Source organism: Panthera pardus, unplaced genomic scaffold (assembly GCF_024362965.1).
Source record: "Panthera pardus isolate Hobbes unplaced genomic scaffold, ASM2436296v1 HiC_scaffold_10, whole genome shotgun sequence".
NCBI classification, from domain to species: domain Eukaryota; kingdom Metazoa; phylum Chordata; class Mammalia; order Carnivora; family Felidae; genus Panthera; species Panthera pardus.
This window is the reverse complement of record NW_026526655.1, coordinates 28,380,366-28,396,273: the sequence shown is the minus strand read 5'-3', so window position 1 is coordinate 28,396,273 and position 15,908 is coordinate 28,380,366. Positions and strand designations below refer to the sequence as shown.

Here is a 15,908-nt window from a genome sequence, read left to right as displayed (position 1 = left end):
GCTGCTGGCGAATCTGGGGTTTGGTGATTTTCTAGGCACCGAAGTAAGCGACAACTTTCAGGAAAGCCGTCTCCACGTTTATCCTCCAGGGACAAATCAAAGGGAACCCGGGCACAGAAAACACAGCCCCTGATGGACTGCTCAAGCTGTGCTGAGGAAAACCGCACATCTCAGCATCTTCTATGGAAGACGTAATTCTATCCTTTATAATACAGCAGTTGCTTTCTCTCTTTTAAACAAACCTTTATGAGGTTTGACTACAATTAGCTATTGGAAACTTAGTGTGTTCATGAAGCTTCAGGAAGGGCAGAAAAGTGCCACGGCAAAGACCAAAGTCCACTCCCCAACAAGTTGAGGTCCTCAGGGGCAGGGTGGTGTGGATTGCCATGCAATGTAAGATGACAAAGACCAATTCACAAGGTCAAGAGTGTTGGGAGGAGTCTACATGTTCTTCAGTACATAGCTGGACCTTTCTGAAATTTGGCCAGATGGATGAGAGCAATGGGGCTTGGACTGAGTTCTTTGGGAGGCTGCCTTTTTCTTTTTCTTTGTTTAAAGCTTATTTATTTTGAGAGAGAGAGAGAGAGAGAGAGAGAGAGAGAGAGAGAGAGAGAGAATGAACACACACACAAGTGGGGGAGGGGCAGAGAAAGAGGGAGAGAGAGAGAATCTCAAGCAGGCTCTGCGCTATCAGTGAGTAGCCCATCCCGGGGCTCGAACTTACAAACCAAGAGATCATGACCTGAGCTGAAACCAAGAGTTGGATGCTTAACCAACCGAGCCACCCCGGTGCCCAGGCCTTCTTTTTCTATAAGTTAACCTAAAGAAATAAATTTTTAAAATGAAAAAGAGGAGAGGCCATGTTAGAAACTCACTTGCTATGGACTCTTCTATGAGGCTAGTGTTCATTCTCAATAGACAGATGTAGGAAACGTTCCTGAAATGTGTGCAAATTGAACATGGTGTCAAAATATGTTGACTTAACCGGTAAGAGTTTGGTGTTGATTAAGTTCAAGGTCCTCAGTGCAATCGTCATTCTTGGAGGAGAGGAGGGAGTGATCAGCTGAAGAAAAGCTGGCAAGTTATGCTCAATCTGCTTCTCCAAACCACAGTGCTTCAAAAAACATGGACTGCTTTTAGAAGAGTCACCACTGAGCCACTGGAGCCCCCCAGCCCCCTCCAGGAAGAACACCTCGAATGCCTTCCTTGGAGAAATGAATGTTGGGCAGGCCGATGCTCACACCACAGGAATACCTCAAATAGTAGGTCGGTTGCTTCAACCTTACAGACAAAGCTTACGTAAAAGTAGTGTTATTCAGACTTTTACTATGCTCCTCTATCTATCTATCCAAGTATTCCATCACCCCCAGTTTTATTGAGACATAACTGACATATAACATTGTATTAGTTTCAGGCATACAACATGATGATTTGATATGTATATAGGTTGTGAAATGATTACCACAATGTTTAGTTAACATCCATCAACTGGTATAGGTACAAAATTTTTTTCTTGTGATGAGAACTTTTAGGATCTATTCCTCTCTTGGTAACTTTCAAATATATGATATGGTATTGTTATCTTTAGTCCCCATGTGGTATATTACATCCCCAGAACTTATTAATCTTATAACTGGAAATTTTTACCTTTTGACCACCTTCACCCCTGCCTCTGGCAACCACCACTCTGTTCTCTGTAAGTTTGTTTTTTTCAGGTTTAACATGTAAGTGAGATCATAAAGAATCTATTCTCTATTTCACATAGAGCAAATATTTTAAACTTTCTTAATCAGTTTACTTAAAAAGCTTTGTCAGTGTTCTTAATGAGTGCACACGATATGTTGGGGAGAGCTGAACCAAACAATAAGTATTTATGGAATGCCTACTATATGGAATACACCAAATTCAGTGTTAAGTAGAATCTTCCGATAGTATACCCACATCTAGCTACAGCCCCAAATGGTACAGGGGTCATGAAGTCTAGAAGTGCAATGTTTTCCATATTGGAAAACTTGTGGGGATGATTTGTATGTCACATGAAAAAATTAACAAAGGCAAATGGATCAGACAGAAAGGATGGAACTGATTTATGATAGCTGGTGTATCTTGTAAGTCCCATGTTAAAATGCATGCTGAGTGTTCTTAAGATGAAGTATTTATGTACTTGTGATCTGGAAGCATTTCAAGATTCAGGAATGGCATCTTCACACACAAATGTGTGAGGCAGGATGGTCTCTTTAGCAGCATTATGTCTTTAATAACAAGGGAAGATTAGTGGTATGTAGAGATGTCAGAAAGAAAGCGGCATAGGAGGCAATTTGAGGATTGTTTTTTTCTTTTAAAAAATCTAAGTCCAGGGTCATTTTGTGGATATATGCAACTTCTTTGCTTTCATAGTCACTGTTTTCCCTTCAAGTCTTAGAGAGGTATCAGTCTAACCTTCTGATTTGTAATTCTGAAGTTAGAGTTTTATTTCTTATTCTCAATCAAGGAGGGTACGTTTTTTGTCATTTCTCTGTCTTTAGGATGTGGAATTTTATTGCTGTTTTAACAGAATGTTTCTCTCTCCTAAAGCTGTGCTTTCCGTTTAGTCCTCTAGGAGGGTAAATACTGGATTAAGCTTAAGTTCTGTGATTCTCGATCTCACTATTGTATTTAAAATCTTGCAGTTTGGGTCTGAGTGTTTTCCTATTTAAACTAGAGAGAGGTATGTATTTAATTTGTGTTGGAGAAGAAAGACTACCTCAATGTGAAACTGTCCGCATTATCGGCTGAACGGAGTGGAAGTGGGGAGGACAGTGGAGCAAGCGGGGGTCTGCCCCCTCAGCTTGAGTCAGGCAGATCTCCAGCTCCCGCAGGCGCCCCTGGGCCTCCCGACCTGCCGAGTGCTGTGCACGGGGCGGAAGGAGGCTCTTTCCCCACACCCCCTCACCACAGCCCCCCACCATTTTGCAAAAGAAAGTCGTGTCTTTCCCCCGCCCTAATCTAGCTGGCTCACTGCTCCAAGTGTAAAAACTTTCAGGGTGGCAAATATGGGGAGAATTCAGAATAACCGTCTGGGGGGACACTTCTTTAATGACAGAGGGACGTCATTTCTTCACATTTCTGTTTGAGGGTACGCTGCAAAAATGGTTTGAAGACGACAGGTACAGAAGAAACAGTGATGTATAATGAAAAAAGCATGGATTTGAGAGATATATTTGGGTTCAAGTTTTGGCCTTATCTCTTGGGCCAAGTTAATTGGCTCCTCTGAACCTAGGTTTCCTCATTATTAAAATGGAGGTAACAAGATTCCCTCAGAGGACTGGCATAAGAATTAAATGACGAGATATGTAAATTGCTGGCACCAGCACTAGTAAATATTAGTGCAATTTCCTACAACCCCAGCACATTGTCTATGTCTGTCAGAGACGGCGTTCTAAACATTAATGCTAGGGCTATATTTTTAAATTACATATTCATGAAGTCTTCTCCTGCATAACAATTAATTTAATAAGGAAAAGAAACTATGAAGAGTTGACCCATGTTTGACATATGGTCGTAATCAAATAAGCATGTTAAAACCAAGTATGTTCTAATACGGACGTGAATAAATCAGTGCTTCAGATAAAGTTCAACACAGAGCTAACATTTTTAGAAATTGTGGAACTGCTTTTTCACCTACCATGTATATGACCGCTTTGGACGATGTCCCTTCTTGGAGCTCTAGGTCCACCCCCTAGACCAGGGCTCCGTCAACCCAACTGCCTGATGGCTCAGTGTCTCTTGCCAGGGACTGTGGACCATTTGTGAGCAAGGAACATGCCATGTTCACCGTGTGGCCCCGGAGCCTAGCCCAATGCACGAACACAGTATGCTCAGTAAGTCATTTATTGAAAAAATGAATAGTTGTAATGCTTGTAGAATGTTTTTTACTGAGTTGTAATTATGCTGTTCAGATGATATTTGGATCTGAAGGGATATTAAGCATATTTCTGAGGTCACAGAGGTGTTGACTTTAGCAAGATGGTCAAGGCTATGTGGTGACAAATTCACTAAATACTTCATTTCTAAGATTTTTACTTATAGATTTTACTTTTTATTTTAGAGAGAGAGAGTAGGGGAGAGGAGCAGAGGGAGAGAGAGGGAGAGAGAGAGAGAGAGGGAGAGGGAGAGAGGGAGAGGGAGAGAGGAAGAGAGGAAGAGAGGGAGAGAGGGAGAGAGGGAGAGAGGGAGAGAGGGAGAGAGAGAGAATCATAAGCAGGCTCCGTGCTAAGCATGGGGTCATGACCTGAGCTGAACTCAAGAGTCGGATGCACAACCGACTGAGCCCCCAGGCCCCCTTACTTACAGATTTTTAAAAACATTTTATTGTGGAAAATTTCAAACATATTCAGAAGTACACAGAACAGTGTAATAAACCCCTGTGTACCTATCATCTAGTTTTAAAAATTATCAATTTCTTTCATTTATATCTATTCCCTCTCTCCCACCATCAGATTATTTTGAAGCAAATCCCAGATATCACAGAACTTTATCCATGAAGATTTCAGTGAAATTTTAAAATCTACCCCCCTATTCAAATTTATTTTTATTTATCACATTTATTCAGCACATTTTTATGGACAGGTTTTAAATCTGCAACTCAATTTCTGATTAAAGTTTTCCTTTAATAAATATTTCATTGGTGTTTATTTTTGTCTTTTACCCCAGACTTGCATGAACCATTCCCAGCGTTTCACTGGAAACTGGACACCACTAGAGAGAGCTCAGCAGGGTCCTGGGAAGTATTATCAACCTGAAATCCCAGGTAGGCTGGTAAGGGCTCCTTTGCTCTCAGACATTTGTGCAGCTTACAGAATTGCATCTGACCAAGAGAGAAACGGAAGATTCTAAACAGCTACATATTCCTTCCTGCTGGGTGAAGGGCCCTCTGAGTCCACAGTCGTGTTAATGTGGTCATTCGGACTGTTAAGAATCTGGCACGTCTGACTATGGCCACAGCCATCTTAGAGGAGTGATTCTTTCTTCTGGCTGCCATGCAGAATCACACGGGGAGACTCTGAAGATAAAGATGCTCAGAGTTAAAACAACCCAACAAGTCTCACAGGAAATTCTGACGTGTAGTCAGAGGGAAGCATCTCTCTTCTCATCCCTCCTCAAGGGATGAGTCCTGGGACCGAGGGCTTTAAAAGTGGGTGTGCAATCTAAGTGCCCTCATGTTGGTTTCTAATATTTTCCAATAAAAGGAACCCGGGCTCCTTGGAGAAATGGCTACTTGTAGGATTAGGGCAAGAAATATACATGATGAGTCTGGAATGTCTGGTAGCACCAGAAAGTACAGAAATGCTCGGAAACAAACACCCACAATGGTAGGAGGGTGTCAAGGTGATGCAGGCACCAGCTGAAAGAGCCGATGGCCAAAGTTGGAACAGTCTGGGCAACAAAGTAAAGTAATCCTGGGTTGTAACCAAAAATATAAAATAAATATGCACATGCCCACACTGACATGAATAGATAATTTAAAAAAATAAATGGGAAGAAGAGACAAATCACTCATGCAGGATTCCAAGTGATTTTGTATAGACTCCACTCCCAAGGGAAGTGGAGCATAATCTTCACTCCTTAACTGTAGGCTGCACATAGTGACTTCCTTTATTTATTTATGTTTTAAAGCCTTGTTTATTTTTGAGAGAGAGAGCGTGAGCAGGGGGAGGGAGCTGGGGGGGGGGGGGACAGAGGATCCGAGGTGGGTTCTGTGCTGACAGCCGGGAGCCCTAGAGCCCGACACAGGGCTCGAACTCACAAACCATATCATGACCTGATCTGAAGTCGGATGCTCCACTGACTGAGCCACCCAGGTGCCCCCATAGTGACTTCCTTTAAAAGAGGGTAACAATGGAGAAGGGTCAGAGGAGAAGAGTATCAACAGTGGAGAAACCTGACACAAACATTGCAGTGATAAGTCATGTTGATAGCATGTCCCTGTGATATGATATGATGGAAACGGCACTTTATCTCTGCACTCCTCCTCCCCAAACCCATAAAACCCAGTCTAATCATAAGAAAAATATCAGGTCTATCCCCACAGAGGGATTCTACAAAATACTAGTACTTCTCAAAACTGTCAATGTCCTAAAAACAGTCTGAGAAGTTGTCACAGCCAAGAGGAGCTTAGGGAGATGTTCTGAAACAGAAATAATAATGGGGTAAAAACTAAGGAAATCTTGGGGGACCTGGGTGGCTGAGTCAGTTAAATGTCCTACTGTTGATTTTGGCTCAGGTCATGGTCTCACGGTTCGTGCGTTCGAGCCCTGTGTTGATCTCTGTGCTGACAGAATGGAGCCTGCTTGGGATTCTCCCTCTCTTCTCTCTCTGCCCTGCCCCTGCTTGCATGCACACACTCTCTCTCAAAATAAATAAATAAACATTGAAAAAGTTTAAGGAAATCTGAAAAAGCTGTGGACTTCAGCTAATAATAATGTATCCGTATTGGTTCATTAATAGTAACAAATATATCACATTAATGTAAGATGTTAATAAGAGAAAAACTGGGTGTGGGGTCTATGGTAATTCTCTGTACTATCTTTGTGATTTTTCTGTAAGTCTAAAATTGTTCTAATAAAGTTTATTCACACTGATCAGCTTTGGTATTTGAGTCAACTGTTCAGCTGGATGAATTGTCTTTTTTAAAAATAGACTTTATTTTTTAGGACAGTTTTTTTTCCACTTTTATTTATTTATTTATTTATTTTTTTAACTTTTATTTTTTTAAGTAATCTCTACCCCCAATGTGGGGCTTGAACCCACAACCCTGAGATCCAGAGTCACATGCTCTACCAACTAAGCCAGCAGGCACCCCTAGAACAGTTCAGATTGACAGAAAAATTGAGCTGATAGTACAGTTTCCATAATACTACCTTAACCCCCAGTTTTCTCTATTAATCTCTTACATTAGTGTGGCACACTGGTTACAGTGAATGTACCAATATTCACACATTATTATCAACTAAAGTCCACAATCTAAATTAAGGCTCACTCTGTGTTCTACGGTTCTATGGGTTTTGACAAATGTAAAACGTCATGTGTGTACCATTACAGAACCGTACCGCATAATTTTACTGCCCTAAAAAACCTGTGCTTCACCTATTCATCTCGTCTTATGCATTCCCAAGCCCCTGGTAATCACTGATTTGATTTGATTTGATTTTGTACCGTCTCTACAGTTTTGCCTCTTCCAGAATGTCATGCAGTTGGAATCATCCAGTATACAGCCTTTTCAGACTGGCTTCTTTCACCTAGTAATATGCATTTAAGGTTCCTCCATGTCCTTTTGTGTCTAGATACCTCATTTCTTTTATTACTGGAGAATACTCCATCGCATGGGTATACCACAGTTTATTTAACCATCCACATACTGAAGGATATCCTGGTTGTTCTCAGGTTTTGGCGATTACAAGTAGACCTGCTATAAACATCCCTGTTTTGTGTGGACATCAATGATCAACTCGTGTTATTTAGAAACATATTGTTTAATCTCCAAATATGTTGGCATTTTACAGGTACCGTAACAGTAACATTGTTACTGATTCCTAGTTTAATTTCATTATGGTCTGGGAGCGTACTTCGCATGATTTCTATTCTTGTAAATTTTTTCAGATGTGTTTTGTGGCCCAGACTGTGGTCTCTCTTGTTAAATGTTCCATGTAAGCTTCAGAAGAATGCATATTCTGTTGTTGTTGGATGAACAACATGAATTGGCAGAGATGTCAGTTAGATCCAGTTGACTGATAGTGCTTTTCAGTTTAACGATATGCTTAAACTGATTTTCTGCCTGCTGGATCTGTTACTGACAGAGGGGTGTTGAAGTCTCTAAGTATAATAGTGGATATATAATTGTGGGTTTGTCTGTTTCTCCTTGTAGTTCTATTAGGGGTTTTTTGCTGCATGTCTTTTGACTCTCTTCATACACATTAAGGATTGTTGTGTCTTCTTGGAAGACTGATCCCTTTATCATTATGTAATGCCCCTCTTTATCCCTGTGTGAAGGACTGGTATTATTTTTTAAAATATTCAACAAAATTCATCATGAAGGCATCTGGCTTCTTTATGAGCAGATTTAAAAACTACTAATTCAGTTTCTTTACTTGTTATAGGGCTATTCATATTTCTACTTCTTCTTGAGTCTATTTTGGTAATTTGTCTTTCTAGAAATTTGTCCATTTCATCTAAGTTGTCTAACTTGTTGGAATAAAGTCACTTGTGGTATCTCTTTATAGTTCTTTTAACTGCCTTTTCCTTTTTCACTCCTAATTTTGAGTATTTGTTTCTTTTCTCTTAATTTCTTGGTCAGTCTTGCTAAAGGATTGTCAATTTTGTTGATTCTTTCAAAAAACCAACTTTTGATTTCATTAATGAATTTTTTTTCTATCTTCCATTTCATTGATGTCTGCTCTAATCTTTACTCTTTCCTTCCTCTGCTTGCTTTCGATTTAGTTTGCTCTGTTATCTAGTGTCTTAAGGTGGAATTTTAGGTAATGGATTTGAGACCTTTCCTTTTTTTCTGACATGTTTTCCATGATATATTTATAGCCAAAGGTTTCACCCTAAGTACTATGTTAGCTGCATTCCATACATTTTGACATTTTATATTTCATGTTCATTCATTAGATAGATAGATAGATAGATAGATAGATACAGCTTCACACCTAGCATGGAGTCCAATGTGGGGCTTGAACTCACTACCCTGAGATCAAGATCTGAGCTGAGATCAAGAGTCGGATGCTTAACTGACTGGGCCACCCAGGAGCCCCTTTTCCAAAATATTTTAAAATTTCTCTTGTGATTTATTTCTTCTTTGACCCATAAGTTTTTAGTGTGTACTGTTTTTTATCCAAATATTTGAGGTTTCTCATATTTTTTTGCTACTGGGGATCTTAATTCAATGTGTCAGAAAACATACTTGGTATGGTTTCAGTTTTTAAAAATTTATTAAAACTTGTTTTGTGACCCAGCATATGGTTTATAGAGTTGGAAGCATTTTTTAATTTGTTTTATTTTCTATTAAATACTTTTGATTGTGATCTAATTCACATACCATAAAATTCATTCTTTTAAAGTATACAATTCACTGATTTTTAATGTATTCACAAGACCACGTTACTGTCACCACAATCTAATTCCAGAACATTTTTGTCATCCCTAAAAGAAATCTGCACCCATTAGGAGTTACTCTCTTCCTTTCCCCCCATGCCCCAGGCAACAACTAATGTACTTTCTGTTTCTCTGGATTGGCCTATTTGTGACATTTCATATACACAGAACATAAAATATACAGCTTTTCGTATCTGGCATCTTTCACTTGGCATAATGTTTTTAAGGTTCAGCCACACTACAGCATGTTAGTACTTCATTCCTTTTTATGCTGAATAATATTCCATCGTATGGATATACCACATTTTGTTTATCCATTCATCAGCTGGACATTTATGTTGTTTCCACTTTCTGGCTATTATGAATACTACTACGAATGTTTGTGTACAAGTTTTTGTGTGGTGTACATTTTTAAGAAGTATATAATCTCTAGGCCATGAGCTAAGTACCTGTACTCAGGAAACGAGGCTGGAACATGTATATGTGTGCGTATGTGTTTATCTTTCTATGTGTGGGGCCAACTCAAGTTCCTGTATATTTACAAAGAGTCTTTGGGTTTAAGAAGAGGCCAGAAGGGCTGAGTCAACTCTTAATATCTTAGCTCTAGCCTACATGCTTCAACTCCCCCTGGCTACAATGCCTCCCTTCTGTTCGGAACCACAGTGTAAGTGAGCCCTGCTGGGTGGGAAATGAGGCATGATTTCATGGCCAAAGAAGCCAGTGCACAGATACAGAAACAGTATATATTTCTATGATGCTTTTGGGATGAAAGGAAAAGTGATATGTATCGTTTTGTGATTCAAGAAAAGCAATAGTAAAAACCCTGGTCTCAAGTTAGTGGGGGGAAAAAATCATCCATCAACCAATGAATGTGATGATGCCCAAATATTACTTTGGTTAGAAAAATAATCCCACATAAACTCCCACTTTTCCCTCCTTTGGATCCTAAAACTTTCATCGCCACACTGCAGCGCATCTGTGGAGAAAAGCATGTGGCGAGCCAGACAGCTGTTCCCCAGTGTCTTGTAGTTTTATTCCTGGCAGTTGGGCCGGTTTTGGCCTTGCTCTGAGACTGCAATTTCCCATTGCCTATCACTTGGCCCTGAAATGTTGTGAGGATTCATCCTCCCTAATCTTCATTCTAAAAATGAATCTGAACCCTCTTTGTTACCTAAGAAGGGAGAAATAGGTGATGTTTCTTTGCAACTCTGTTATCTCATTCTGGATAAAGACAGTGAAGTGAGTTGGGAATAAATATAGGAAACCAAAAGGTCAAAAAATATTCTCCAAGAATAAGAGGAATCTGATACAAGGTAAGAGACAGATATACGGTACTTGACTAAAAGTCGGCCTGATCAGGCCAAACAGAACGACATGTGACATATTCAGGTATACTTTTGTTAAGACAAGAGATTCTGTACCTGCTTGTTGAAATATCCTCAAAAGGGTAGAGGATCTCTCCATTGTTACAGATTTCACAGATGAACCCCTTCTGGCTACAAAGACTGCAGCTGTACACGTGTGAGGTGGCAAATTTAATGACCTTGCCCAAGAATGGAGCCAGCTTCCCCTCTATCACCTGCAGAAAGAGAAATGGGACAGGGAAGCAAATTCATTGAGAACAGAAGTCTTGCAGACGCAGGAGGACTGGAATTCCTTTCCTTTACACAACAGGAAAACCTCTAATTATAATTTCTCAGCAACGCTGAGAAAGAAAAGACGTAGTATTTTCACTCCAAAAGAGCTCTCTGGTTTAAACCACTGGAGGTTGGAAAATGAAGATGTTGAAACTTCTTTTGTATTCCTCTTTCTTTGTAGTGTGATACAGGGAGTTGAGGACCAACAAATGGGGAACTCTACTTTCGTAGACCAGCAAACCGTTATGGTGTGGCCTAAGTATGGTGTGTTTCCCAAAATAGGACACATACAAGGTGAATATTAATGTCGAATGTTGTGCTGTAAATTCAGTAATCCCTTTCCTCTGATGAGTTAATAGGATAGCTTTTTCACCGTCTCCCCAACAACATGTAACAAACGTGGAAAAATAGGTTTCTTTTGCTGCTGATAAGTATGTTAATATAAAGAGGTTGCAACTTGACCGTCTGAGGGCCACATTCAGCCTGAGGATTTTTTTTTTTTTAATCTCTCAGTGTTTTAAAAAGTGAGCCAATTTAATAATTGGGAGATTTCACATAAATACCCATATTTTTGGCTTCTTTTGAAAAATCATTAGATACAGCAAAACTAGGCCTGAATTCCAACATGATGATAATTCTGGCTGTGAGTAGGGGCCGTCTGCTCCTACTGAGGCACGTGCTCTGCAGCGGACAGTTGTCCCCGCCAGGCCCTACTGTCTTGTATCTGCCTACCTCCCACTGTTACCTCACCGGTTAGCCTGCAAACATCCATGGGTCTGGAACCAATGTTAGTCAGCTCTCGTTGAACTAATACTGCATGAGCTTCAAAGACTTCAGCAGGTCAATACTAACAAGAAAAACATCTGCCTTTACTTCTCTCTCATTAATGCACCTACATATACATGCTGATTTTGATATAAGAAAAGAATGAACATTAAAGTTAGTTTGGAAGTAGCTGGAAATAACTGGTAGTAGCTGGATCCTTTCAAATAAATACAGAGTTAAAATGACAATTTTACATAAAAATAACATCTGAGGGAAATGTAGTAAGTCATACCTAAAGAGAAATTACAATGTCAAGGTGAATAAATAGCAGTAACTGATAAAAATAAAAGACTGCAAGGAATCTAATAATGCATTTTGCAAAAAATGAAGCTCTACCTAATACTGGAGATAAAAAACTCAAAGTGGTTTTTAAACATCATGGAATAATCTCATGTTTTAAAAATGAATATAACAGTAGTTAACTCTAAGGAAGGGAACAAGTTGGAAAAGCAAGTCTTTCATTTTGTATATATGTAGTTCTTTTTATAAGAAACAATGTATACTATTTTTGTATTATGCTGCAGAAAGTGAACAGAAAAATAAAGTTCACTGCTTTATAAGAGTGGATTTTTTTCTTAATAAAGGGGGTAGAAATTATGCTGGCTGTTTTTTGAGTTAAGCAGGTACATTTCCATCATTCTTTAACTTACTCTCCTCTCCATTTCCTTTAGAAGCCATAGATAGACCTCCTTTTATTTATGTTTTCTCAAGGACCATTAACTTCGATAAACCCCAGTAACAGGTACTCCTAATACCAACACACGATACATACTTTCTAAGAAACAACAACTACCAAATCTTACATCAAACACTTTCCAATGTGTCACAGGGTTAGCTCTAAATTGTGGTAACAATAGTGCAGCTGAGTTTGGTTTTACTTATGTTACTCTTTCCTAAACAAATTAAGGTTAGAGACACATTCAGAGAGATGTTCTAACAAGATATAGTCCATTTAGGGGGGAAATAGCAGTATATAGAAGAGCCTGGAAACCAGGTGAGTAAAGGTTGTTTGAAGGGACAGACGGTGAGAAGGGAAGATATGGAGCAAGACATGAAAGGAGGATCTAAAGGAGAAGACTGGGCATCTCGTGCATAAAGCTTTTTTTTTTTTTTTTTTCTTTTAGAAAACTTCCTTGAGACAAAGGGTATGAACATTTTGCATTTTGAAGGCTTCTGAAATACTTCAACAAACTTATACTGTCAGAAACGTATATTTATTCCTACATGTGGACTTTAATAAACTTTAAAAATTAATTTGAGGATCGGTATCTTTATAATATTTATTCTCCCTATCAAAGAACCTTGTCTATATCTCTATTTTATTAAATCTTCATTTGTTATTGCCTAATAAAATTTTCTGGGTTTTTTCCCCCCAGTTTAAGCTACTCACACTACTATTTAGATTATCTCAAGATTAAACTTTTGTATAATATGCTTTCTTATTAGCTACTGCTTATATATTAGAATATACTGACATTGGGATATCTTACATATAACTATATTACTGAATTTTCATGAATGCAAATCTTTTTTAGGTAATTTCTTGGGGTTTTCTGAAAGCGATAACTTGGTCCCTTCCTTTCTAATATTGTACCTCTTATGTTTCATGCCTTACTTTATCATTCAGTGATCCTAATTTTAAGTAATAATGGTGTTAGTGGATATTCTTGGTATTTCGATGAGAATCACACTGGAAATTATAGAATCTATAGTGAGTGGCTCATTTTCTCCATCAAACACATATATTGTCATTCACCATATTTATTCACTCCCTCTTTTTTTAAATAACAGCTTTATTGAGATGTAATTCACACGCCATGTAATTCACCTATTTAAAGTCTACAATTAAGTGTTTTTTAGTATAGTTACAGATGTGCACCATCATCACAGTCAATTTTAGAACATTTCATCAAGTCTTCCAAAAAAACCTGTACCCGTTAGAAGTTACTCCCATTTGCCCCCTAACCTATCCCTTCTCCCCTAAGCTCTAGGCAACCAATAATCTACTTCTTCTTCTATAGATTTACCTATGTTGGCCATTTCATATCAATAGAATCATACAATATATGGCCTTTTGTGGCTGGCTTCTTTCATTCAGCATAGTGTTTTCAAGGTTCATGTTGATTCTTTTTTGAATATCTCTGGTGTAAGTCCCTTTTTCCTGTCTTCCCCAGCCTATTATCACTCTTCTCTAGACTGATGAAATAATCTTCTAGTTTTATTTCTGGATGCCAGCCTTTTCCCTTTGGTCCATCCAGTGTATATACTAATCAGTTTTGGACATCGCTTTTATCAAGTATCATCTCTTCTTTCAAATCTTGGTGAATTCTTATTTTATCATTAAGAAAATCTCTTCACTCATTCATTTCATAAAATGATATTGAGTTACTGTGTCCCAGGCACTCAATACAAGAATGAACTGGACGGGATTGGAGCTTACATTTTTGCTTGGTGTGCAAGGGTCTCCATAAGCTGATTCCATCCATACTATTTATCTAAGCTCAGTTTCCATTTTTTACTGTATATCTCCTGTTGTGAGAAAACTTTTCCCTGTGTAGAATGTGCTTACATTTGCTCTTGGGCCCTCACCCTTGTCATTTCCTCTATCTTAAGTTTCACTTCTTAACACTTATTTAAATTTCACCTAGGCTTCATAGCTCAGATCTAGTCAGCTTGATGTGGAAAGCCATCTTTGGCTACCTCAGCTGTTATGAATGTCTTGTGCTTTGTATAATTTACTTTTACATCATATAATTTAATACAGAACTTGATGCTGTTTTGTACTCTTTACTATTGTTTAACATGTGATTGTTTTGCTTATCCAACTAGATCGAACGTATAAAAATGGTGATACTACCTATAAAATGGTGATTTTATATGGAGAAATCTGAGAATGTCAATTGCTGGAAGGCAAAGACTGAGTCTCATACTTGTCTTAAATGTCCCCTCTCTGCCAGGGACGTAAGCTCTTGTTGACTGACCAGGGAGGTGTTCCTGTTTTCCCTCCTTGGCAGCAGCAGCAGTCACATTTCAGGGCTGTCTTTGTGTCACAAACATTTTCAGTCATTCTGCTGTGTGATTTAGGGAGGAGCACAAAGAGTGCGTGGACCTGGTGGTTGCTCAGCTGTTCAGGAACTTTTTTGGCTTCTTTACACTTGATTAATTACTCTTCCTATGTGTTAGCTTAGGTTCATGGCCACGTTCCAAAGAGCTGAAGATGCTGAAAGTTTCTCCTCCAGGACAGTGAGGTAATAGTCTATACATTTATTTTTGAATTTTTTAATATTACAGAAAGGAAAACTTCATACTTACAGTTTGCCAGAGGTACAGATATATGTAGGAGGTTTAAGTCTTGTCTTTGAATACAACTACTAGCAACACTGGGAACAGAATCTAGCTATTAGGGCTTCTGGTCTAGAGGTCTTATTACTATAACGAAGTAGATTCCAGGTGTGAAATCTCCTAGGGTTCTTTTTAAAAACCAGATCTATCTTTGTTTTGAACAACTGCGTAAAAAGAAACCAAATGTCCTGCCTCTACCATCTCCTCCTGCCCCCAAGAGTCTTGCAACTTTCACTCCCAATTCCTAGCCATCTTGGTGGGGGCTTAAGGCTAGGGACATATTCCATAAACACCATGAAGACAGTGGCACCAAAGAAGACCAAAGCCCAAGCAGCCACTATCTTCAGGTTCCAACTGAGAACAAAGTAGAAAAGAGCTGTCAGGATACCAATGGACCTGGAAAATGACTATGGGCAGGAAAAAGTCAAATGTCCAACAAGCCAATAGGTGGCCAACAAGTGCACAACCTGAGAGAAGTCTTCTGTGTCAACCCTAAGTTGGAGTACCTCCCTAGGCAGTATTACTGCCCAGAGTAACAACAGTCTTCGATAGGGTCCAGCATGAGGAAAAGTTCCACTAACTGCGTTATTTAGATTAGAGTCGATCCAGGAGATTCTGATATCACTGAGAGCAAGCCAGGACCAACCAGGACAAAGTAAATCACAAAAGTGCATCCTTAATAAAACTGGTCAAAGCTTGTTTTTAAAAAATCTATCATTTTTGCTTCTTGTCGACTTGACTATTTTTCTGGCGTGTGGGAGTTGATTCATCAGTCTCCCAGAGAGATTGACATTACAGAGTTTTCCATATTCCCTCAGAACTTAGTTGTTTCTGGGTAAGGGGAAGCAGCAAGGCAGAGCACAAATTCTACTTCATCTGCCTTCCAGCCATGAGACCAAATTTGGCAAGTTACTTAACCTCTTTGAGCCTTAGTTCCTCAACTTAAAAATCAGGATAATGTCTACCTTGCAG

General features: G+C 39.0%; 1 protein-coding gene across 7 annotated transcripts in view; it reads right to left on the bottom strand.

The window, feature by feature from the left end:
* PLEKHM3 (pleckstrin homology domain containing M3) overlaps window positions 1-15,908 on the bottom strand; it is a 196,900-nt gene that overhangs the window by 22,269 nt on the left and 158,723 nt on the right. For 4 of the 7 annotated variants that reach the window (XM_019446210.2, XM_019446208.2, XM_019446211.2 and 1 more), the window contains one exon: window positions 10,554-10,711. The exons of 1 other annotated variant lie outside the window; for it this stretch is intronic. In XM_019446210.2, coding sequence (XP_019301755.2) covers window positions 10,554-10,711 — 158 coding nt within the window. Of the gene's footprint in view, window positions 1-582; window positions 5,042-10,553; window positions 10,712-15,908 lie in introns of those variants that run through there. 2 more of the 7 variants (XM_019446213.2, XM_019446215.2) reach the window with 2 other exon arrangements.